Source organism: Apteryx mantelli, chromosome 1, assembly GCF_036417845.1.
Source record: "Apteryx mantelli isolate bAptMan1 chromosome 1, bAptMan1.hap1, whole genome shotgun sequence".
Taxonomy (NCBI): Eukaryota; Metazoa; Chordata; class Aves; order Apterygiformes; family Apterygidae; genus Apteryx; species Apteryx mantelli.
The window spans coordinates 188,104,462-188,131,211 of record NC_089978.1 but is presented as its reverse complement, the minus strand read 5'-3'; the positions used below and the strand labels follow the sequence as shown (position 1 = coordinate 188,131,211).

At 37.0% G+C, this 26,750-nt stretch overlaps 1 protein-coding gene across 2 annotated transcripts in view; it reads left to right on the top strand.

Annotated features, from left to right (window-relative positions):
- ARID2 (AT-rich interaction domain 2) overlaps positions 1-26,750 on the top strand; it is a 110,266-nt gene that overhangs the window by 80,826 nt on the left and 2,690 nt on the right. For both annotated transcript variants that reach the window (XM_013947708.2, XM_067314388.1), the window contains 8 exons: positions 2,584-2,718; positions 3,216-3,415; positions 3,814-6,689; positions 16,346-16,494; positions 21,619-21,757; positions 21,857-21,942; positions 25,167-25,290; positions 25,378-25,469. In XM_013947708.2, the coding sequence (XP_013803162.1) occupies positions 2,584-2,718; positions 3,216-3,415; positions 3,814-6,689; positions 16,346-16,494; positions 21,619-21,757; positions 21,857-21,942; positions 25,167-25,290; positions 25,378-25,469 (3,801 nt within the window). The remainder of the gene's footprint in view (positions 1-2,583; positions 2,719-3,215; positions 3,416-3,813; positions 6,690-16,345; positions 16,495-21,618; positions 21,758-21,856; positions 21,943-25,166; positions 25,291-25,377; positions 25,470-26,750) is intronic.

Here is a 26,750-nt window from a genome sequence, read left to right as displayed (position 1 = left end):
TGATATCAGTAATAATGTTGTTGATTACTTGTCAAATATTTAGAGAAAAAACTATTTTGCCTGTGATTCTCATGTGGACTGAGTGTGATCTTTCTGAACTATATTTGACTTACGTAAATCTACTCACATTCTAAATACTTGTATTAATCAGTTTGTGATGGACACTTCCACCTCTACTGCTCCCTGCCTTGTGTGTACAGCAGTTATCTTACTGATCATATATAGGCCTTCAAGATGAAGTGGATAGAATTTTTCAAAGCTTAGCTTAGAATTTTCAAAGCTCTACGCTAATCAAGAATTTGGTTTATTCATGCTTTCAGCAGAGCTCAGAATGTATAGGAGAAGTGTTGTTGCGGTGTCTTGTTGGTCAACTGCTGCTGTGCCCATGCTTCTGTTTGCACTCTGCAAAATATTATTAATATATACTGTTGCTAGTTTATGAAAAATTTCATAATTAGTTATTTATATAGGGATACATGGAGTCACCGCAGTTGAATTTAGCCATCTACAAGTTGTTGTCTAGCCAAAGTTTGTTTTCTAGGCTTTTTAATTAAGGGAGAGATTCCTCTATAGTAAGGTGAATTACCTATGATAAAATGAGTTATGAACTACCTTCTGGTGCCACCTTCTCTTGATTGACTATAGAGAGAACTAGACATCTAGCTTACAGTGGCAAAGTTTGAGACAAGTTAAATCTTGCACTCTGTAAAAAATATAAAATAGAAGTTTTGACTGTAAAAATAACAACAGGCATGTACTGTGCTGCAACTGTGCAATACTGTCAAATGACAAATGCAGTGAAACAAACCATGTAGCATAATCTGAGGAAGACTTGGAACATTTGGTTTGTTTCTCATTCTGTGTACAGCGTGCTTCTCCGGCTCTCTGTGCTGAGTGCTACTATTTTGTACTTTAATTTTCTTCCAGTTAGTCTTAGATTCATATAAGCCACTGGAAAATAAAAATTAGCAAAAAAACCCCACCTTTTTTCAATTTGAGAGCATAGAAATAGCCACTTCCAAGCATTTCCATCGATACAGACATGGAGAGTCTTACACCCGTGTAAGTTTTCCTAGTATGTTTTAGCCATTGCTTCCTATTGAGAGAAAGTGAAAAGGAGTAAATTGTAACAGTGGAATTTAGAAAAGTTACTATCTCTTAGAAGCAGCAGAAAGACAAGGTATTTAAACTGACCTCCCTGCATGTATTATAAGCCAGCTTAGCCTGAATAAGAGTCCTCTTGTAAGGTAAGCAAATGTGACAGTGCTAATCACCAATTCTAAGTCACCAGTGTAAGTCCCAAATATCTTCTCTTCTGTTTGCTGATACCAGTGATAGTGTGTGAGCCTAATATGACATATCAGACAAATGTCTATCCTGCTGGGTATGCCATATTAATTAACACCTAGACTTTCTGTTGTATTGTGTGATCTCAATTTTTGTAATAATAGAATTATAACTAAACTGCAGAAGAAGTGATATTATATTTATTTTTTACTGGTTGTGAGAGAACACAATTTAAATTTGTGTGTAATTTGCTTTTTCTCTTTAAAAATATCCAATTATATTAGATATGAAGGGGCATTTAGTGTAATTTTACAAACTTTCAGCTCAATACGCTAAATACTGGCAATTTTAAAAGATTTTTGTTCTCTCTGAGCCTGTGTGCTGGTACAGGTACTTGAACACTATATGGGGAGTTTTTATGTATCTCTGTTTGCTGCTGGGGATGAACTGTTCGCATGTTTCTGGGCTGGAATAAGGGATCTCAAAGAAATAAACAGATAGAAAACTGTTTCCTCCGTCACAGCTTCATGGTTGGGGATTGGAAGGTCTGTGTGTTTGTGGAGATTCTGTATGAGATACATATATCTTATCTCCCTGGAAATTTAACATTAGGCAGAACAGGTTGTTCAAGGATTTTATGGTGTTTGAATAGTGTGTGACTCCAGGAATGAGTGTGTCTGTGTGTGTGTGTGTGTGTGTGTCTGCATGCACACATGTGCAGTCCCTTCTCTCCTTCCTCCCCACCTCTGTCAGAATTGGAGGATTAAGATTGTTTTTCTGTCTCCGCTTTTTATATGTGTCTTAGAGTAAGACTGCATTATCAGATCTGTTAACAAAGTATTGGTTTTGACACAAAAGATGAGTAGACTTCTGATAGAAATTTTTAAAGGAAGATTGACTATTCAGTCCATCTTTTGAAACAGTAGAGTCATTGGGTAGTAAATGTAAAGCTTGGGGGCAGGAGCTGTCACCAAAACATTCTTTCTTTTCTTCAGTTTCTGAATATATAATAAAAAATACACTTGCATATAGATGTGTGGTATATTTTGCATATTACATATGTAAATAAGATGTTGCTTGTAAAACACTGAGCACATCTTAAGACCCTTATGTGTTTAATCATAAGCAGGGAGAAGTACAAAGCATGGAATAGACATTTGACAAGACAATACATTAAAGTGCCATTTTCCATATTGTTATCAGGTTTGAGTTCTCTGCGAGACAGACATAAGTGTTTTCACTCTTTTAAAAGTACTATCTCTGTACTTGCTTCATAGTTTATTTTTCCATCTTCAGGTTGAATGCACATTTTGAGGTGAATCTTGATTGCTCAGTCTCTCGAGCAGAAATGTACTCTGAATACCTCTCTACCTGTAGTAAATTAGCTCGAGGTGGAATCCTAACATCAACTGGATTTTATAAATGTCTGCGGTAAGACAAAAAGTTTATGCAACAATAAAGAAGCAATTGTATGTGCTCAATACTAATCTGCAGTTTCAGATTTTGAGAAAACGTCTACAGAGTTGAGTCTGAAAGACATCCAGTTTTGGAATTTTAAGTGAAACAAATGTTTATAGTTTAATTAAATTGATTTTGTTCTATTTCAGCAACTTTGTTAGAGTTCCATCTATGCTTATAGCCATTGTAGTTCTTTGCCAGGTAGTTTTGGAAGTCGTTGTAGTTTTCATTTTTCTTGTACAAGAACTTAGCCAAATTCTGGTGGACATATTAGTCCTCAGCAGTGAATACTCAGATGCTCTTGGGGAATCCTGCTGTGTTGCAAAGCTGCAGGCACTAGTGCAATCACAGAAAAGATACCTGTTTGCCCTCCCTGCCCATAAGAGCAGAGTTTGTTAAAACAAAAAGAAAAACAGTTGGAGGATTGATTAGTTTTGTTTATTAACATAAATGTATGTTGTGTTTGGCAGAACTGTCTTTCCAAATCATACAGTGAAGAGAGTGGAAGATCCAAATAACAATGGTCAAGCACATATACATGTGGTAGGAGTGAAAAGGAGAGCTATACCACTTCCCATTCAGATGTACTATCAGCAGCAACCAACTTCGTCTACCCCTGTTGTCCGGGTTGATTCAATTCCTGATGTATCTTCGTCTCCTTCGCCAGCAGGTTTTTTTTAATTAATTAAATATCAACTATTTTGCATTGATTCTGAAACTACAATAGCAAAACAAAATTTATTGAAAGTAGTTTGAAAGTGATAAAAATAGTTTGAAGGTATTGGGAGTAGGGGCCGCATGCTTTAATTCATTCTATTCAGTAATTTTAGGAATAGTACTGGAGTATGTACTTGCATGCTATCCAGTATTTGACATCTAACCCATATGCTTGTCAGTCAGCAGACAAGCCATGTTACTCCAGCATTAATTCAGATGCAGTATAGTTGAGAAGAGAAACTACTTCATATAGAATTATAAATTCAAACCTTGGATTTTAAAATTTTTTTATATTAAATCTGTTTTGAAATAATCTTTGAATTTAAACTTTTGCCTTGTTTATGTCGACAGGAATCCCACATGGGCCACAAAGCGTAGGAAATCATTATCAGAGGACCCCTATTAACCAGTCTTCAACTTTGACAGCAACACAGATGTCTTTTCCGATTCAAGGTGTTCATACTGTGGCACAGACTGTTTCTAGAATTCCGCAAAATCCTTCAGTTCATACACAGCAGCAACAAAATGCTCCAGTGACTGTTATACAGAGTAAAGGTCCAGTTTCCTGTGAAGTAATGAAGGCCACAGTAATACAGGGCTCTGTTCCCCAGTCTGCAGTTCCTGTTACTATTGCTGTAGGAGGAGCACCACAAGCTTCTAATCAAAGTCACAGCACTACAGGACCACAGCCGTCTGTTACTGTTGTTAGTTCTCAGACGTTGCTTCACCACCAACCTGTAATTCAACAACAGTCTCCACTGCATGCAGTGGTACCAGGACAGATACCTTCAGGCACTCCTGTTACGGTAATTCAACAAGCTGTACCTCAGGGTCATATATTTGGCAGAGTACAAAACATACCAGCATGCAGCTCAGCAGTTTCACAGGGTCAACAGCTAATCACCACGTCATCACAGCCTGGGCCAATTTCATCTCAGCAGCCCTCTGCTGGTAACCAGCAACAAGATACAGTCATCATAGCACCACAGCAGTATGTCACAACCTCTTCATCTAACATTGTTTCTGCCACCACGGTTCAGAATTTCCAAGTAGCAGCTGGGCAGATGGTGACTATTGCAGGTGTCCAAAGTCCACAGACTTCTAGGGTAGGGTTTCAGAATATTGCACCAAAGCCTCTGCCATCTCAGCAAGGTCCACCTAATGTGGTACAACAGCCGATACAGCCACAGCAGCAGCCACCACCGCCATCCCAACAAAGCGTAGTGATTGTAAGCCAGCCAGCTCAGCAAGGTCAAACATATGCACCAGCCATTCATCAAATCGTGCTTGCTAATCCAGCCTCTATTCCAGCTGGTCAAACTGTCCAGTTGGCTGGACAGCCAAGCATTACTCCATCTTCTTCACCATCCCCAGGTCCAGTTACAAATAATCAAGTTCCTGCAGTTATGTCATCTTCATCTACCACTCCTCAGTCACAAGGACCCCCTCCTACTGTCAGCCAGATGCTTTCTGTAAAGAGACAGCAGCAGCAGCAGCAACATTCACCAGCATCATCGCAGCAACAGGTACAGGTACAAGTACAACAACAACAACCAATACAAATGCAAGTTCAGTCACAACAAGCTAATGCAGGAGTTGGCCAGCCTAACTCTGGTGAATCTAGTCTGATAAAACAACTGCTTCTTCCGAAAAGAGGCCCCTCAACTCCAGGGGGTAAGCTTATACTCCCAGCTCCACAGATTCCACCACCTAACAATGCAAGAGCTCCTAGCCCTCAGGTGGTTTATCAGATGGCCAATAACCAGGCACCAGGTTTTGGAGTTCAAGGACAGTCTCCAGCTCAGCAGCTGCTAGTTGGACAACAAAATGTTCAGCTGGTCCAGAGTGCAATCCAGCCCCAAGGGGCAGTACAAACAGTACCCATTTCTAACTTGCAGATATTGCCAGGCCAGTTGATCTCAAACAGCCCAGCAACTATTTTCCAAGGGGCTTCTGGCAACCAGGTTACGATAACAGTTGTGCCAAATACGAGTTTTGCTACTGCAACTGTGAGTCAGGGAAATGCAACTCAAATCATTGCTCCAGCAGGAATTGCAGTGAGTGGAACACAGACAGGAGTTGGGCTACAGGTGCAAACACTTCCAGCTACTCAAGCACCTTCAGCTGGACAATCACCGTGTACTGCTGCTCCCCCATTCAAAGGTGATAAAATAATTTGCCAAAAGGAGGAAGAAGCAAAGGAAGCAACAGGTTTACACATTCATGAACGTAAAATAGAAGTTATGGAGAATCCTTCCTGTCGAAGAGGAGCTGCAAACACCAGCAATGGGGATGCAAAAGAAAATGAAATGCAGGTGGGAAGTCTTTTAAATGGGAGAAAGTATAGTGACTCCAGTCTACCTCCTTCTAACTCAGGGAAAACTCAGAATGAGGCCAATCAGTGCTCACAAGTCAGTAATGGGCCATCATTAGAAATGGGTGAGAATGGAGCTCCTGGAAAACAGAACTTTGAACAAACCGACACACAGGAAATTAAAAGTGATTTGAAGAAGCCCCTAGTTAATGGAATCTGTGATTTTGATAAAGGAGATGGTTCTCATTTGAGCAAAAACATTCCAAATCACAAAACTTCCAATCATGTAGGAAATGGTGAGATATCTTCTGTGGAACAACAAGGGAATTTGGATGCCACGCAGCAAGATACTGCCAAAGGTGATCAAGGGGAAAGAATTTCTAATGGGCCTGTATTAACTTTGAGTAGTTCACCTGTTGTAAGCGGTACACAGGAGGCTGCAAAACTGTTAACCCAGCAACTTAGTGGTACCAACACTGATTTACCTAATGGACCTCTAGCTTCAAGTTTGAATTCAGATGTGCCTCAGCAACGCCCAAGTGTAGTTGTCTCACCACAATCTACAGCCTCTGTTATACAGGGGCATCAAATCATAGCAGTTCCACACTCAGGACCTAGAGTGTCCCAGTCTACCCTGTCATCCGAAGTTCGGTCTACTAATGGCACAGCAGAATGCAAAACTGTAAAGAGGCCAGCAGAGGATAATGACAGGGAAACTGTTCCAGGAATTCCAAATAAAGTAGGAGTTAGAATTGTTACAATCAGTGACCCCAACAATGCTGGTTGCAGTGCAACTATGGTTGCCGTGCCAGCTGGAGCGGATCCAAGCACTGTAGCAAAAGTAGCAATAGAAAGCGCTGTTCAACAAAAGCAGCAGCATCCAACCACGTATATACAAAGCATGGTCACACAGGTATGTTGCAGTGTACTTTTTATTTCAAAAAACTATGATTATGACTTATACTGTGAAATGAATGCATATGAAAATGTAAACTCAGTTGATATCTCTTACATAGTATTTAAAATATTCATAAAATGATGGTTTCTGTTCTTTCATGGACTTAAGTTCTGATTTTTTGCATACTTTTGTGATGTCAATGACAGTTGAATTTAAAATAGTTCAGAGCAATTAACTTAGGTTGCAGCTTGATACACTGTGAGGAAAGAACTCTTGTTTATTGATTTTTTTTTTTTGAACAATTTATTATTCTGAAAGCAAAAATTAATTTTTATATAGTCTCGTAAAAACATGTCAATATTGTTTCTCATTTTATTCTTGGTCTTTATTGATTATAGATGGGTGTGGGGTTTGGGGGTTTTGTGTTTGTTTGTTTGTTTTGCTTAAGTTAATCACCAGAGCTACATCTGGCTTGCTGAAATGATTTGAAGTTCTTGCACTTAAAGATGACCTTGAAAGGACAGTACTTGCTTCACAAGCTCACTATAGTCAGGAGAAAATACTGTTTTGTTAATTTGTCAAAATAATACTAGTTCTATTAACACAATAAGTATTTTTATTTAATTCTGTTTGACAGACTTTGGAAAGGGCCTTTTTTTACTGGTTAAACTGTTTTTACCTTTTTAAAGTAGTAACTCCTTAAGACTTTATTAGAAACGAGGTATGTCCATCACTTGTATGAGTTTTAATAACTACAGATGATCATGTCTGAGGTTGTTCTGTTCTCTAGAATTTATTTTAGCTTTGTACATGGACAGAAAATCTCTCTCAAAGAAACATTTCTTACCTAAATAGGACCGATGGAATAGTAGGTTTGACAGTCATAGAATTGTGACAGACTGTGGAGAGAGGAAATGAAATCTGAGTATATGTTAGTGTTTTTTGACCTTGAGTTAAGACTCTTTTCTTTTTTTTTGGATGGCATAGCAGGTGTAGATGTGTAGTCTTTGTGGCCTTGAACAGAACTAGAACTTGAATTCAACAAGTGATGGCTAGTGGCACTTCTTTTTCTGTATCAAGTTAGGCTTATACTGAAAGTTCTTTAACGCTTTTCCTTGATCTGGTTGTCAGAAATCAGGGCTAAAAATTAAAGGTTTTATTTATTTATTTATTTATTTACCCTGCCAGACCACACAGAGATTTTTTTTTCTTTAGTATCTTGAAACCTAAACAAAAACTTTATTTGAGTTTATGAGAGAGAGAGAGTGTTTCTTTTCCTTTTTTTCCTTTCTTTTCCTTTTTTTTTTTTTTTGATAATTATTTATCTTCATTCTTACTAGAAATCATTTGACTGAAATGAAAATATCTGTTGGCAGCACAGGGAGAACGGGAGAAGTAGATAAGTTAATCTTGTAGATTTTCTGCAGCTTGGATGTACTAACTATGCCTTGCTTTTTGCAGGGATTGTGTTAAGGTATTTCATAGTTTGGATTTCTGTCTTAGCTTGCCTAAGGATTTGGCTGAAATAGAAAATGGCTGGAATTGAATAATTATTATCTGTAGTTATTTATTCCCTGGACATGTAGCTGATGAGCACTAGCAGTTTTGTCTCAAAGAGGTACTACACTGTCAGACTCCCAGATTTTTTTAAGGAAAAGAGTGAGAGCAATGTAGTTAATGCTTTCCTTTGGATTAGATTACCTGTTCTGTCACGATAATAGAGCAAAATTTCTTTAATGAGTATTTTCTTTGCTAACAGTTTCTTTAAAAATGGGTAAGATACCCTTTATTTTTTAACACCATTATTAATATTTTCTGCATTTTTCCATTACCTGTACATACAGAAAACCTGCCAGCTATCTCTGCCATTCAATACAAGTCTGCAGATCAGAGTAACTCTTGTTTAATGTCTGCTCCATGGAATTTGGTTCATTCTCCTGTCTGTAGGATGCCCTTGATTTCTTTAGAATTACAGGAATGTGGGAGAAGGAGTTTATTAGTTTTGATCTTGGTGAACAACCGTAATTTGCTAGCTAAGTGCGTTAATCCTTATGTGTGGCTATTTATTAATCATGCCCATTACAATAATGTTTAAGCACTAACTGATAATAAAACCCATTTTATAGTACTCAGTTCAGATATAGTGGACATCATAGTTTGTTTTAAAACTCATAAGAATGTTTAACACTACTTTAAAATTAATGTGCGGGTGTATAAACAGGCCTGCTCTTCCCTGCCCTGCCTCACGCCATAGGTGCTGAGCAGCTGCAATAGCCATTACTCTGTTGGAAAGCCAGCTGCTAAGTATTTCCAATATTGAGTCTGCTTTTACGAGTATGCTGAAAGCATCTAGAAGTACTCAGATATAGCTTAATTCTCTTGAGCTCTGCAAGTTCTACCAATAACTTCTGTTGGAGTTAAGCACTGTATAATCATACAAAATACAGGCATCTCCTGTTTTCTCCCTCCCATCTTGAGCCTCTTCCTTGTACAGCAAACAGCTTCCTTGACTGACTTTTGAAAGAGAGCAGCTAAGAAACACTGTTTTCAATACATTGTTTTATTGTCTATGCAGTATCTAATGTATACTTGATATGTTGCAGAAGAAATAGGGGAGCACGATGTGAAATTTATTATAGATACAACACAATGAAGAAAAATGGTGAGGGATAGGAATTAAAGGGATAGATGCAACTATGGCAAAATTTAATAGCTGTTGAAGTTAATCGTGTGTGTTTTCCTGTTTCTTTGCTGTCTTAAAATTTTATTTTAAAATAAAGCATGTATTTCAGAGAGAAGCGAGAAAGGGAAAGAGGAGGAAAACTTGTAATAAACTTAGAACACAAGAGGAAGGCTGGAAAAGGAGATCTAGAGAACAGAAAAAGGAGAAAAGTATTGCTTATGCAACTGTAGCAGGATAAGTTGTCATGAGCAGCAGAAAGGGAAGATATTTGAACCAAAGATAAGGAAGGACAAATAGAAATTGGAAATACTGGAGAAATGAAGTGGTAAGAATTCATCAGAGCAGGGGAGGAGGGGGAACACGCAAGTGAAAACAGTGGAAAGCAAGAAAAAGAGTAAAGTAGTTCTTCAGTGAATGTAGAAGTGAAGAGAAGGCATATTTCATAATATGGTTTGATAGTTTGAAATGGGCTAATGCCATATGCCTAAGGAGAAAGGAAATGTTGATTTAACCACGCTGCTGAAACAATAAGAGTCATATACTTGATCTTTATGGGACAGCCCATATAGCACTATCTAAATCTGGTTAGACAAGTACAGATACTTTTATGTGTACAGTAATCTGTGATTGTTTCGTATTAATTGACTTAATCAGACATTGTAGATGTCAGCAGAGCTCATTGAAAGATAAGAATGTATAGACTGACTTTAAAGATTTTTTTTTTATATATTATACAAAAAATTGGGCTATGTCAAAAGAGGAACAGATGCGCACAGTGTTGGATTTTTTTTTTCCTTATATTTCCATCTGCATTTTGTCAGCCCTCTAAATGTAGCCTGAGAGGAGATGGAGCTAGCAGTTTACTTTCTTGGCTTTCTTTTGTTTCTATGCTCCATGTTTCAGGATTATTACTTTACTAAAGCTTTGTGCTGGACTTGTGGGTGAAAGAGAATAAGAAATGCATAATTGTGCTTCCTTTTTTTTTTTCTTTTCTTTTTCCTTTCTCCTCTTCAGACTCCTCTAAAACATCTGTTGAACATAACCACATTGGTTTGTCCCAGTCGGTTTGTGTTTTGAAGGAACACTCTGATATCATGCCACGTTCCTAGAAGTGAGCAAATCAGTTTTAAATTGCCTTATCTGGCTTTTAAAGTAATCACTTCCCTGCTCGTTACTGTCATTCCCTCATAAACATGCACTCCCATTCCTCTTAAGGCCGCCCACTTCAAACATGCTTATGTGGAAATTTAGGTGGCTAAAACTGTGCAAGCATTGCCTTAGCTAGTCGCTGCTGCTCCCTGTTGACTGGGAAGCTGTGATTACCATGCACCAGAAAGCAGGTGCGTAGCCCCAGGAGGTGTAATTCACTCCTAGCTGTAAAGCAAATGAGCTTCTCAGCTGGAAGTACTGAAATACAGAATCTCCGTGCTTCTATTGCTCTTCACTTCTGAAGCACTCTGTTGCAGGACTTAAACCTCAATAATATAACAGTAGTAAAAGAATGTTTGTTTTAATGCTTATCCATCCACCTGACCTCTCCCTTGCATTCAAATTCTGCTATATTCATTTTCAGATCCTCCGTTACCTTTTGATACACATTTATTGTCTTGAAGAAGCTAAATACAAAATTTTCAGTAATACTGAATTCAAAATTCTGTGGTATTTAAAAAAATTTTTTTTTTCTTACTAACTGTTTACTGCAGTTAAGCATATTTACATACAGGTATGTACATACTAATGTTGGGAGAAGAAATGCAGCCTAATGTTTTGAAACTGCATAGGACTCTATGACAACAGAATCCCCATTATACTGGGATACAGTGTTTTCCTTGTGCTGATGGCAAAGTAAGCCTTTTAAATAAAATTGGCAGGCTTAATGCTAAAAAAGCACCTTCACATTACCCATTAATCTATAAAGACAATGCAATCATTTTTTCTGGTAGCTTCTACAATTAAGTTTGTGTGTTAAAATTACGCTTAGTATTGACCATTAGGTCTTGTATTGCAGTACTTCAAAATACTAAAAGGTTTTATATCATTTTTATATAATTTTTTTTGTTTTACTTTGTATGCTTAGATTTATAATACTGTAAAGATTGTCAAAGGATTTCCTTCAGAATGAATTGGGTGAGTGACCAAACAGCTGCCTCCAAAGTCAGCACCAGTGATGTAGTTGAAAGAAAATGCTTTTAGTACAGCCAGCATTGTTAGCCTTAGCTACCCATCACGTTTATCTCCATTGCAACGTGTTCTGTTTTTCATTGGCCCAGGGAACAAGGTGGAAAAATATTTTTCTTTAAAGCACATTCTCTGTTTCGATAGCGTAAGTTTTTGGTGTGGTGAGGCTAATATCTTGTTCCTGTCTTTTATATGGTCAGTTCAAAAGTGATGTTTTATCTTGAAGACAAGGAACAACTATGCTTGAAGAAATGCCTGAGAACACTGTAACTGGAAAAAAATAGCTTAATATTTTTCTCCATTTTTTACTTTGTATCCCAAAGAATGCTTTATGCCTATAGTCGCAGCTCTCTATTGTATAGGAGTAGCAGTAGCTGGATAATGAAAAAAGCTGCTTCTGGAATGCAGTTGTGCCTGAGCCAGAAGCTGCTGTGGCAGGAGGTGCATTGTAGGGGTATGGGTGGCTCTTGCCAGGGGCAGCTGCAGCCTGGCTGGGCCTTTTAGCTATGGTTCGACACTTGCCATGTCTCCGTGCTGAACCTTGCCTTCAGCTCTGATACCTCGTATGCTCCTGGTAATAGAAGCATGGTGATAGAGTTGATCTAGGTCCTGGGATGTCAAGTCGTGCTGAGCATAGCACAGTCTCCATGTAAGAACAAAACTGACCTGGAAGGCTGTACAGCTGTGTTTTATGCAGCATCGTACCTGAGCTAATGCAAGCCAGAGCTGGGGCTGTGTTTGAGGTATCCTTAATTTGCAGGTCAGGTAAATAGCCCACAGATAATGAAACAGCGACTGCAGTTCTTTATTCTGCTTTCCTCTGTATTTGGTCAGTCAGGTTTTACCTCTGAGATAAGCCACTGATGGCCAGCAACCCACACAACTCAGCCTGTTTTGCACAGAGAATAATGAAATTGTGGAAATCCTAACTGTCATCATCAAAATTTGAGATTTTGCATCTGTGCGCCTGCACTGTGTGCTAATTCTGGATAGAGACAAGCCTTGAATCAAGGTCTTGCTGTAAAAACCCTAGCAACCAGCAACAGGGAAATAGCAAACCTCCCATAAAATGTATGAAGGAATTGAGAAATCATCAAATTCAGGACCTGCTATTTTAGGAGTTGTCATAAGAAACTGGAATTAAGGGAAAGAATCAAGTTGTTAGAAAGTGATGTTTCTGTGCTTGTTCTAAAAAAGTTGCTACTGGATGCCTTGCATCCAGTTGTCTTTCACACCAAAGTCATTTCTTTGTGCAGTGTATTAGTTTGAGTTCCTGTCACACTATTTGCGGTGTTGTGGGGCACCCAGAGATGCCTGTCAAAACTCAGGCTTACTGGAAGGTCAGTTCATGTGGAACTAATTGTCACTGTAGTGTAGATTAGCTTAGATCTTTTGAGATAGGAAATCACTAAACATAAATAAAGTTTTGCTATAATCATATTATAGATTTAGTTGCTCTGGTCTGTTAATATTGAACTTCTCAAAACACAAAAAAATTATTTTTTATTCTCATTGTATAAGGACTTATAAGTCCTTAAGATGGCACTCAATTTATGAAAGGGATTTCATGACCTGGTTGTGTGTTACAAAAAAAACCCAGGGTGTCCGAGGTACCTTTCAGTCCTGGGTCCCAGTGAGATCTGATTTGCAGAAGTGTTAAGTTGTCCCAACTGCAAATCATAGCATGGAGAGATCTAATCTGAGTATGAAAAAATACTATAAACTCTTTCAAGTGTACTAGAGTATTTGGCATTTGATTTCTTAGGGATCTAGAATTATTAAGTGCTTTTGCTAGAGAAGACAATTCTGTGAAAATCTTGAAGACGTGGGGAAACTAGGAGGGTTTTTTTTAATGTTACTTGTCCCAGAAAGAATTTACTAGGGAAGCGAAATGTCTGTCATAGTTTTGAATGTTAAAGAAGTAAAGAAATTTGCATAATCATTGCTTAGCAGTAGTATAAATTAGGTTGTACATAGCAAGTATTCCTAGGTATGTTTCTGGAATATAAAATTTTATTTATATTTGAAATATGAAGACTGTACCTCATGTTAAAGATTTCCAGTGCATCTTGCATGACATAAATTAATAGATGAAAAGGGGTGGAGGTAAAAGAGGTTGAAAACGGAAATCATTATTGTTCCTGATCTATTAAACAGAAAAAAGAAAGCTTTGAGATCTAGTGTTAGAACACAGAACTTATGTTGCTAAAATAAAACCTTGGGAAACAAACATGACATTCCTTCATTTGTCAATTTATAATATAATCGGCACAGTATTATGAATGAGCAATAAATTTGATTTAAAAATACATAGACATTGTGAGTGCCTAATGCTACAAGTTTGAGTGAAACTACTCTGCTTTGTAGTACAGCAGTAATAATAGAATTCTAAACAACTGAAATTATCTTATACATTTCAGTTTAGTAGCTTTATTTTTTTTTCTCTTGCCAGGACTTAGGACAGACAGGGATTGGAAGGGGAAAACAATTTAACTTTCTGTCCTGAAAATTGGTTCCTCTTCCTTGCTCTTTCATTTTCAGTATTTAACACTTTGGATTTTGTATCTCAGTTCTCCTTGCTTAAAATAATAATATTAATACCATCTCATTAAAAGATTTAAAGTTTAAAACCTTTAAATGCCACTAGTGGAGCATGCCAGAGGAACCCTTGGGAAAATTCATAATTCTGGATTAATTGCAGGGTTTGATTAGCAATGGGTAAGTAACAGAACCACACACATTGTATGGTGAGAATGAAGTGAATTACTGGCTTCATTCGGTAAGCACTCGCTTTCCAGTGCATTAAATAAGGCAGAAGTTCTATAGGGGTAAAAAGTCCCATAAAGACCATCAAAATGTGTTCTTACAAGGATGCCAAATGAAGGTTGCAAAACAAGCCATATTGCTGACACTCACTAATTTTACTTTCAGTTTCATGTAAAAAATGCTTTATTACAGAAATGTTGATCCTGAAAGGTCCCCTTGTGTTTACTTACATTAAAAGATGCATTGTGAAGATTGATTAGCCAATCTGTAAAATAGCACAGAGGTAAAAATCAGGCATTAGGTGAAAATCATTGCAGAGTTTCAGAACACGTTTGTATTTTTGACTAATGGACTAAGAACATGTTTGTATTTTTGACTAATGGACTAAGAACAATTTCTTAAAACTTTCCACAGACCCACACAGATCACAGGCATCCTGTGCTCATTATGCTGTCTTCTCGGGTTTTGCTGAGTTTTCCTTATTTTTATCAGGAGCTATGCTTGGGCATGGGGGGTTTATAGTTATGCTTTGGTTATAGTTACGTGTGTGGTTTTTTTTTTTTTTTTTTTGCTTTTCTTTTGGTCATTATATTAATGTTGTGTGATCTGGGATAGTTATATTCAAAAATACAGTATTTTTGTTGTCACCAACCTTCTAAACGGCTGACAGACTAAAGCACTGGAGTAAAAAATAAGAGAAACAGTATTCTAACATACACATTGCTCCAAGATGGGGAAATCCATCATTCAGTCTCTGTTCTTCAGAAAATAATAAGGGCATGTTTTGACTTTGTTTTTAGCTTTTCAGGTCACTTCTGAGAATTTTTATTCACTGTTAAAATAAGTTTCTTGAATTGTTGAAAGGGGACAGGGGAAACATCTGTTTTCTTTCTGAAATGTTTGTACTTCACTGTATACATGTTGTATGACCTATTTAAAAGCTCTGGGCTTTTGGAGTTTTCTATAAAGGTATGTGTTCTAGCTGGTTGTACAAGAGCTTAAAGAATTACCTCGTTTGCAAAGTTTTATCAAGAAAGCCATAAGTCAGAGTTTGAGCCTGATGGTCTTTTACAGTGTTTCTTCAACATTGTTCTTCTAAACCTGTTCTTGCAAACGCTGTCACGCAGTGTGTGTACTAGTGAGACAGCTTCAGAATTCCACAGCTGTAGCATATAAAACCGTTTCATCACAGAGCATAAGGCAGTTTTAGATGTAACAGTGTTCATTTCACTTCTTTTAGCAGTATTTTCTTCTACAGTTAAATAGGAAAGCAAACTACTCCCTATGCTGATGATAATACAAACCTTTGTGTTTGCATAGTTTTTTCTTTAAAGAACAAATAAAGCCTTTGCAAAATATTTCTAACCTTTGCTCCGCTAGTGCCCTTGAGAAACTCCTTTGTTATAATTTCTATATATGAGGAAAACTGTCTGGATCACTTTAGAGAGTGTCTCTTTTGGTGTTTTCAGAAGTGACTAGTGACTTTGAAACTTTCAGTGTTATTTGCTTTATGTCAACTGGCATGTAAAAAGGGTGTTCAAAATACATAGCAACATAAATGTCCTGCTCACAGAAATTGTTATTCAGTCCTGGATTTAGAACAGTGGTCTGAGTGTGTAGTTCTTTTTCAGGGTTACAGCTAATGGTAGTATAGATAATATAAATGAAAAGTTACTTTACTGTGTAACAGTGTTAATTGATAAGTCTCTATATTTCCAAGGTGATTTTTTTTTTATGCTTCTAATGAACATGCTTGAGTTTTATCCAGTTTCCATGATGCCATATTCGTCATTCTGCATTTGAATTTGGACATAAGATTCAGTAGTTTGAATACTAGAAACATCTGCATAAATATTACAGAGGGTGTATCTGTTTCTTATTTTGCTATTATGATATTAACACTTATTCTGAGTTCAAAGTGTTAAAATACAAAAATCTGTGGTTGATTAAAGTATAGAATAAAAGGTTTTTGAACAGACAGTAAACAGTGTGTTATGTCTTGTAGCATGCCCTGTTTAAAACTGTGTTTTAAACTTTTCTACAGAGCACACCTGCAACGTCAATACCAACAGTGCAAGTACAGGGCCAGCAGATCAATTTGCAGCCGCCTTCATACACTGCAGCAAGTCAGCATGCGGAGCAGATGAAAAAACCTGGACAGAACTTCATGTGTCTGTGGCAGTCTTGTAAAAAGTAAATGGCTCCTTTATTTAACTACCGTTTACTAATAGATAGCAAATGCTTTATACATAGAAAGTGATGGTGCAAGTTCTAGCCATTCTATTTCCCTGAGTTACCTTATACTTTGTCAGTGGGGAAAAGAAAAAGGGAAAAAGGTTGATGAAGCTGAAGCTGAGATGGGGGGAGGGGGGAGAAACAAGGTATATAACTGCTCTTAATTACCTTTCAGAGCATAAAATGCGTATTTCTTGGCTTTCTTTTAATATATTGATTCTCCAGTAATAAATACTTTCATGTAGTTAAGTAAAAATGCTTAATTTTCCTTAGCTCTGAAGCTGGTTCTCTGTATTGCAAATATAAAAATACTTACTGTACTCCAGTTGCAAATCAAGTCTTGAAAATCATTTTCTTTGTTTCTAGTTATTAATGTCTTTCTTGTATTTCCAGTTTTGCAAGAGCAGGGTGTGCACTTCAATGTCCTGGTCAAAGTCTTATTTAGAATATGACTAATTTTAGTAATTATGGTACCATTTGTATGCCACAGGATTCCATTGTCATGAAAGGAAATAAATGCTTGAAACAAGAAACTTAACCTTAATACTAGGCAGCAAAAGATTAGATTTTTTTTTGTTTTGTTGTTTTTGTTGTTGTTCAAAAAAAAGGGGGGAAGGGGTGAACTAAACAGACTTCTTTGGATGTATGCTTATAAAAAATTGTGATAGCCCCCTGTTATTGATATGTATATATTGACACTGATTTTTAAAATACCATGGATTTGTGAATGTGTTTAGTTGTCAGTGCAGTGTAGAGATTGATGAAACAAAGACAGTTGTCCAATAGCCACTGTGGAAAAAAATGAGAGAAATTATATAACGCACAAGACGGTCATGAAAAAGGGTGAGACACTTCGTTATAGCTGTAGGAGAAGACCAAGGGAGCATCAGGACAAGCTGATCTGGCAGAAAGCTCGTGCATAAGCATTCAGAAAGTAGAGATGGAAGGATAGAAAAATTAAAAATCTTTGGAATTAAAATTTTTGGAACTGATGGTGAAAAGGGGGTAATTGAATAGCACTTGATGAATACTGAGAGCTAGTTAATCTGTGTACCCTTAAAATTGCAGATTCTTTCTTTTATTCTTTCTCTTACAAACATAATTCAAAGATCATTAAATCAGTGGCAAGACATACCAGTTTTAGATGAGATTCCAGCTGGTACTGTAAAGCTCTGGCATTTTTTAAATGTTTGCCATATTTTCCCCTTAGAAGTGGTTTTGTTTCTTTCGTAGGTGATGTTTCTCTATGTAAGAAATACATACAAGGCTACTGAGGTCCTTTACTTCTAATAAATGTAACTCTAGAGCCATACTCTCCTGGCTACATGATAGCTGCATAAACACCTGTGCTGATATAAGCTGTGGTGGAAATGAGAAGCTAGGACTCATTCTTACAGTAGCCTTGCCAGTTTATTACCATCTTAAAATGTTTGGTGAACTGCACTTTAGAAGCATAAGTTAGTCACCAAGTTTCTTTTATGCCTTAAGTTAGATGGGATGCTTTGTGTGGAAGTGAGGTGAGTGCTAATCATGGAACAGGCTAATACTGTCCACATGTGAACTAAGATGCGAGTACACGCAGGCAGATCTTAAAGGGGGAGGGAAGACAATGCAACTGTGATTACCTTGCATCATCAGTGCAAGTCTTTCTTAATTTATGTGTTCCAACAAGGCTTCCTGATACTGAAGTTAAGAGCTGCAGGACCCATATTTCACAAGTTAATTTTCTCATTTTGTTTCAAAGATGGTGTATTACTTCTGTTGCTTTAATTTCTCCTATTGTTACTTACCATACAGATTTTTGTTCATAGTTAAGTTTCATTATTTTTTAAAAGTCTTCAGAGATTTTTGGATTGATGCTATGTAGTCCTTTTGACACACAGCTCTTGTTCGTACACTGTTTCTAGTTTTAAAAATTGTTTCAGTATCTTAGCACCTCCCCCCACAGCCTAAAAGCAATTTAGATAAATATTATTCTAGCATTCTCTGTGGTGAGGACAGAACCAAAGTGTTAATTTAGCATCTTCATCATATATTTTTTTTCTATTAATGTGCCTTCAACAACCTGATAAAAATAGGAGCATCAAACCTCCTATAGGCTTCCTGCTTCTAATAGACATAAAAACTCCTCACCTACTATTGAGATATATAATGAAAACATTTATAATCTTAGCTGTTTTTACTGAATTGTTTCCGTGGGACAAAAGAAGATTCTGGTGACTGGGTCATTATCCTACTTTTTGAACTTTACGTCCAATAGTTGATTTCATTAATGTTTGGTTAGCAATTTTTTCTGTAGCTATTCAGCAGGCAGGTTCATAATAGTAGGATGATAGAACAGTGCAGTGTTTCTTTTGTGGTGTTTGCTGGCATTTAATGAACCAGAAAGATATGACAGGAGGTGAATTTTGGTACAGTTATTTGCACTAGTTTCTTTGAGCATGTTTAGTTTAATTCTCACAAAACGTTAGCATTAAATTTTCCTTCAAGGATGTATTGCAGGAGGCTGTGAAGACCTCCAATAACATTTTACTGACAATCACAATAAATATTATGTGTTCTTTTCCTGCTCACTCACTTGCCTGCTGTGGTCAGTAGAACTCTGAAGGATTTTTTCAGAATTTAATTTGCAAACATTATACCAAGATGTTTAAATAAAATGTAAGTGTTAGTAGTGTAGTATATAACATGTTCATTATGATAGTGTCTGAAGGCCACAACCAGATCAGGTGCAATTATGCAAATACTTGTAATGATTGGCCTCTTCAAAATGAGTTCTGGTTTAGTACCTGAAGTAGAAGTAAAACTCTCAAAGCTGTCAGTCAACAACAGTACTTTGTTGCATTGAGGATGTAGCAGAAATTAGGTGCTTCCCTTTGAAGTTTGGCTGTCTGCAAGGGGCCGCTAATTATATTCAGCTTAGTTTAAAAGCTGCTATTTTGTTTCACAGGTAGACAGGAGATGTCTGCTCTTGAATTGCTTTGTATTTAAAAAAGTAAATTGGAAATGCTCTGAAATCTGCGCTGCCTGACGAGTCAGCTATTACTTTAATGTTCTGCTCAGCAGCTGAACAGAACAGTGGAGAAATTAAGTGGGAGACAAAGAGTTGAGACAAAACTCAACTGACCATGTTCTCAGTACTTCAGGCTTTTTTATTATGTTGCTTTAAGTCTTATGAATAAATAGATGTTTCTTTTCTGAATAAATTTAAAGTTCTGCAGACTAATACTGTAGATTCTGATTATTCAAGTATAGCAGTGAATGTATTATACCACGAATGACTTAACATGATTGAAGTAGCTTTATTTTTCTTAAAATAAAGCATGTTGAATAAAATGTTTCAAACTACATTTTGGATTTCACTTATGCCATGAAATTTGTTGAATCCATGTCAGGGATTATTCATGAATAGGTCTGTGCCAGACTTAAGTTTACGTGCTGACTTTCCCCTTTATTGTGGGAAGACCTTTTCCCATCCTCTGAAGCATCAACTTTTGTTGTGGAGCGAATGTAGATCTAAAGCGTTGTATTTTCACTTGCTACCATGGGCTCAGTGGACCAAGAACAAGAGGCAGATATTTCTCCTCCATCCTCCCTTCAGGAAGAGCTGACTGGTATGGAAAAGACTAATGCAGTATTTATTGCCTCTAAGGAAAATAATTGCCGTGTTATAGGCAGTTACTGCAATAGTATTCAGCTTTTGACTGAGACCTTGCAATAGGATTCAGCTTATAACTGAGACTGGTCTCTGGATGAAATTAACTCTGACACCTCTGTGGGATTCAGGTAATAGTATCTGTTCACTTAGACCTACATATTGATTGCAGGTATGTTTGTATAATGAACAGTATTGAAATGAGTAGTGGGATATGGAAGGAGGTGATGGGGTTAAAGCACCTTCTAGTCTGGTATTCATATGCTAAGAGTTCTGACTTGAACCAGTCCGGGGGTTTAAGATGTTGCCTCCTCCTTGGCTGCTTACCGTAAGTCTTTAGTTGGAGGTTATCTGCCTCTTGGCACTGTTCAGCCCAGTCAGTTCAGCCAAACATCTTAATGCAAATATTTTTCTTGTTAATTGAAACTAAATTACTGGCAAGTGAAGTGGAGTGACTGAGGTGGGTGCATGTGTTCCCTCTTCAGTCAGACTGCTAGAGCAGCAGTCTCCCACACGTGTGTGAAGACAACTTGTGATAATGGCTTCCCAAATGGCAGCAGCCAGGTTACTAGACCCATTCTGCCCAAGCCTTAAGTGTGCTGGCAAACTGGGTTAGCAGCTTGCAATTCACTTCAATGCAGCTGAGTCGTTTTGTTTATTTTGGCTGTTTTTTCTCTGTTAAAATAAAGAATGTGATTTGTAACACTTGATACATATTTTAAGGTATGTCTAGGCTAAAAAGTCTTTTAAAGAGTTATCCACTATTTTCATGTAATAGATTTTAAAATCTGGTGGTCCCCATTACCATCTCATAAAACTTAAAATAGCCCATCTTTTGTCTGCATGGCAATTTGAAAATAGAGATTTAAGAACTGCTGACTTAACAGTTTTCTGCAGGTGGCATTCACAAGGAATTGTAATTTTTCTACCACTTCAAAATGGAAGAAAACTCTCAACAGGGTGAAATCACTGTAAGATATGTCGTACCTGTGCTTTCACCAAATAGAATATGGAGAAAATGCACAGGAAGTGCATGAAATACAACATTCTTAGCTGTTGACAGTTCAGTACTATATTTTGCTTGGACTGAACAGAACTTGTCTGTTGGAATTAACATACATTATTCCTTTAGTAAAGCTTAAATAAAAAAAATAGATCCATAGTATTTAAACAGTGTTCAGCAAAATAGATCCATAGTATTTAAACAGTGTTCAGCAAAATCATATTGACATTTATAGGTAGCTAACTGGTAATATATATATACATGTTCTTCCTTCTAAATTTTTATGCCTTTTCATCAATGCATGTTTCTTTTCTCAGAAAATAAATTTTAGCTGGTATTGGCCTATATTTGTGATATTTGTGCTTTACCACTAACTGGAAAAAAAAATTACAACCTTTTTTCCCCTCTTCTTTTCTACTTGTAGGTGGTTTCAAACACCATCACAAGTTTTCTATCATGCAGCAACTGAACATGGAGGAAAAGATGTCTACCCAGGCCAGTGCTTATGGGAGGGATGTGAACCTTTCCAGCGGCAGAGGTTTTCGTTCATTACCCATTTACAGGTGCGGATTTTATTTCACATTTTATTTCAGAAAATAGCGGGAATTTCATGGTAAGTTTTCGTACACCTTTCTCACTATTTTCCTTTTTTCTCCAACCAGGATAAGCACTGTTCCAGAGATGCTTTGCTTGCAGGCTTAAAGCAAGATGAACATGGGCAAGCAGGAAATCAGAAACCTTCCAATAAGTAAGAGACTTGAGCCTCATTAGCAATGGGAGGGCGGGGGACAGAAATCGTTGGAAGAACTTTGTGTATTTATAACTTGGCTTATCAGGTGTAACTCTACATAGAGTGTAACAGTCAAATTTCATGTCATTTACAGTGATGCAAAATGGGCAAGAGAAGAATTACATTGTGGTGTGGGAGATGTATATAAAAAGGACAGGTAGTTCTTTAAGGTATATTGGTCAGTACTCTGTGACAAACATTGTTCTCCACATATTCTCCTGATTTTCCCAGACAGACAGCATTTTATAACTTCTGTTGCAACAGAAAAGTGCTGGTAATTAAATTAAAAGTTATTCACTGTTTACAGTGCAGCTGTTTTAGTGCTCTTAAACTACAGCTGAGTTGGACTGTCTTGTAACTTGCTGTGTTCCTTCCAGGTTTGTGCTCTAAATTTGGGTTGATTTGATCCAGGGATTCTTGTAATAAATGTCCCTTTAAACAAACAAACAAGATAAATACAGTCTTCTGAGGTTTTTTTAAATTTTGCGCTGTTACCTGGAATCAGACTTGGCTCTCCTCTCTCCCAAAATGATTTCAGCCATCTGGGATTAATATTGGCCAGTGCAATCCCATTGCTTGGGGTTTGTGGGGATGGTGGAGTTATATTGGAGGTATTCAGGGTTCAGTTACTTGTGTAAGTGTACTAAGACTAGGGCTTTGTTAGTAGCTAAGTGGAATCTCTTCGTTGCAAGCCAAAGATGTGATTACATGGTCCCAGGCAGATTTTGCAGTCTGTTTTGTGGCTAGTTCAATTGCTACAAAGCAGCTGGAGGCAGCAGAGAAAGACAGCTGAGTGTGAAAGCCAAGAAATTTAGTTATTTTTATTAAAAAATAGAAAGACACCCAAATCTTCTTAACACTGATGTGTGGTGGCTTGTTTCCTTACACTGAGCAGCATTCAGACTTCTGAAAACCACAGAATGAAGAATGATAGTAATGTAATCTTAAACACCTGATAAGTGGGAAGCAAAAGGCTTATATAAATCTACTACCATGACATGATCTTAACTCTGCCCTTTCAGAAATGTTCCATCACACAGATAACACATCCAATAGCTCTGTATCCTTGCAGGATTCTTCAGGGTTGACACACGTAAGCATAATACAAAAAAAAACAGCCTTTCATACATCCTCTCTTGTAAGGCAGAATTCCCTAATTAGGTCAGATTCAGAAAGCAGGAATTTATGCATACCCAGTTTTCACTTAAATATTGAGACTGCAGTACTGCAAGATACTAAGGATATGATTTCAGAAGATGAGTTGAAATAAGAGCTTCCTACTGCTCAAAGTAAGAGTTTCTGCTCTCCCTGCCATCTTTTTCCTTCTCATAGCCGTGCATTCTCGTATGTGCTTACGGAGAATTGGCTTTAGCTTTTGTCTGATTGTATTGTAAACCAACTCTGTTTTAACAAAATAAAACAAAACTAATCAAAGAAAAAGTGGGTTTGCCAGATTGATGAGTTGAATGGACTTATCTTGAAGTTGATTGAACGCCCGTGCGAGGGAGGCTGGAAAGAAAGGAAGAAGACCTTTCTGTGTCAGCACCTGTGAGCAGTTAATGCTGCTCAGCTGTGTCATGAAACCATACTTTTAGAGATTCGTTGTCCATTTCCTTCACTCTCTTCCCCCACATCTCTATCACCCCTCTTTTCTCAAAAAGAAGTCAACAAACAGGAAAGCACATACTTGGATTATATGTATTTCAGCTTTCTAAGAGGTGCATTTAGAACAGCCTCCATAGATGAATCTTTGTCTTTCTCAATATGAAGAAAACAAAAATGTTCCAATAACAAGAGTGGAAAATGAATAATTACTGTGATCCCCAGTCTCCTATAAAAAAATATGTTGTTGCCCAACAAACAGTTTATTAACTCAGCCCCTGTGCCTCTCTTGCCTTCATAAAGATTTTCAAAATCTATTTTCTATTCAGGAGAGGATGACAGTGTGATTATGGTTAAAGATTTTAGGGAGGAGGTCTATCTGTTCATTTCCTGTTTTGTATCACATGAACCCTTTTGCTTATTTGTAACCAGAATTTCTTCTTGTTAGAATTTCAAATTATGAAGAAGGCTTTCTGAATACAGACTTCAAGTTTTAAGCTTAGAATATACATTTACCCTGAAAGATGCCTAAATAACTTTGTTACAAACTAACTTTAAATTTAAAAAATAGAACATTTACTCCAACTTTATGCTTATGCTTACGTTTGCAAGTAAGCACTACTGTATATTTCTAATACACTGAAATGTTCTAACCAGGTTCTACTAGAGTATTAAAGGACTTCATAATAATATTGTTTAATATACCGAAGCTCAGTGATATTTTTCACCATTGATAAAACAATATTTTCCTTTGAGATGACATTATGACACTTAACAAAAAAAAGACTTTTTAAGGAAGATTGCATATTTAAACATTCTAATCTAATTGTATGAGAAATTCTAGTTTTACATGAAATAAAGCTTTGACTTCAGTGTTAATACTGAAAATAAAGGGTTTGCTTCTGCTATGTTTATCTGTAGCAGCTTTCTAAAATACCTTGCTTAATTTATTAATCTCAATTTGAAAGCTGCAGTAACAGGTAATTGGTTTTACAAATGTTTGATCTGATTTAACAATTAGATGTTTTATGTCCTAGATCATAACTTAAATCATGTTACTTAAAAGTGCTCCCCACTAACCAAAAATAATGTGTATTTTATATTGTCCTAATGTGTAATGGTCCCAGTGAGCTGTGCCAGGTTTTAAACAGCCATATTTTAAGGACATTCTCTGGCCAAATCTCAGATGACATCTGCATAGCCACTGTCACTGTTCCTATTAAACCCTGGCTGATAAAACATTCCTTTAAATAGGTACTCTTCAGGAGCAGTGACTATGTCATTAGTACAAGATGTTACTTTTCCATCACAAATGCCATGGGTAATGAGCGGTACTTCCTGAAGAGAAGTGTTTTTTTTCATGTGAAATAAATCCAATGACTCTTCTGAAAGCTTCCCACCAAGGCTTCTCTCTGTGGAAACAAAAGACACATCAGCACCAAGTACTAAGAGCTCTTTGTCTCTCTGTTAAAATAGGTTAAAAATTTGTCAAAATAATTTTTCAGAGGTGCTAGCTTCATAATAATCTGCTAGAAAGTGGTGCAAAGCTTATATTTAATAATTCTCTCTTGCTACTATAGGCAGCCACCTGCAGGGGGTACTGCCTCTGCTCCCAGAACGCAGAAGGCCATTGTGAATCATCCGAGCGCTGCCCTCATGGCATTAAGGAGGGGATCAAGAAACCTTGTCTTCAGAGATTTCACAGTAAGTGATGTTTGGCTTGAGTATTAGATATCAATTGTTGCCTTCTATTATGGGGGTGTTAATTTTTTTTTCCCTTTCTTTTTGTAGGATGAAAAAGAGGGACCAATAACTAAACACATCCGATTAACAGCTGCCTTAATATTAAAAAATATTGGTAAATACTCAGAATGTGGTCGCAGGTAAGCATCATATGATTCTTCTGATATGAGTGGGCAGTATTGTTTCTGTCCTTTTGAGTAACACACAATAGGTAGGTTTTACATGTGATCCTTTAAAGAACAATATGTATATTGAAAGTACTGTTTCTTTACCAATTCTGCATTGTTTAGTTCCCCGCACAAGCACTCTACATCATCTTACCTGAGATATTTGTGATCCAGACTTGTGAAACGTGTCTGGTAAACTTGACAGATTAAGCTTTTGGAGAGAAACCAGAGAAGATTTTCCTCCTGAAGGAGGTACTATGTGACTCTGAAAATTAATTCTCGTGAAAGAAATCTCCCATTGGCAGTACCCTTTTATCTCAACCTGAGAAAGAGGTGAATTATCTTTTACAGAGAGTCTCTTAAGTTTGTGGAATGACACACAGTCACATTCTGTACCCACTGCCTCCCTGTTACTTTCCCCTCCAAATTTGGGTTAATTCGAATGAATGGCCCCATCAGGTTTCCTCTACTTGTAGAAAGTCCATCAGTAAGTAAATAGAACAATACTGACTTATGGTACTAAGTAAGAAATGTTCTTTATAGTATGGAAGGAAAAGTAGTTACTTAACCATGCCAGTGATCAAAATGCACAGCACTTTTGTTTTTCTGACAATTTACAGGCTGAGTATTTTCTCATTTTTGGTTGCTTTGTTTCACAGCTTCATAATAATGGAAGTAATTATTTCTAATAAGTATTTGTTAATTATGTCTAAAGCCTGGAAATTGGGAGATTTCCTAATTCTATTTCTAAAAAGGAGTCTTGGGACTAGTTGTAGAACTCTTACTGCTGTCTTCAGCTACCTAATTGGAGGGTTTAGTGAAGACAGAGCCAAACTCTTCTTAGGGAGCACAGTAAAAGGATGAGGGCCAACAGACAGAAGTTGCAGCAAGGGAAATTCCAATGAGATATCGCAGGGGAAAAAATAAAAATTCGCAAGAGTGATCAGACATTGGAACAAGCTGCCCAAAGAGATTGTGCAATCTCTGTCCTCTTAGATACTCAACCCAAAACTGGATATAATCCTGAACAATCTGTTCCAACTTAAGAATTGGCCTGGCTTTGAGCAGGGGTTAGATCACATAGCTTCCAGTAACCTGAGTTACTCTGTGATCTCAGTGTTCATAGGTTTAAGATAAGTCTAAAACTTTAGACCTTTAACATATAATCTTCATAAAGTTTTTTTTAGCACTTTTCTAATGATTAATTCTGAATTTTTGTCTCTTTCAGTGTTAAAAAACCATTTACCATTGACA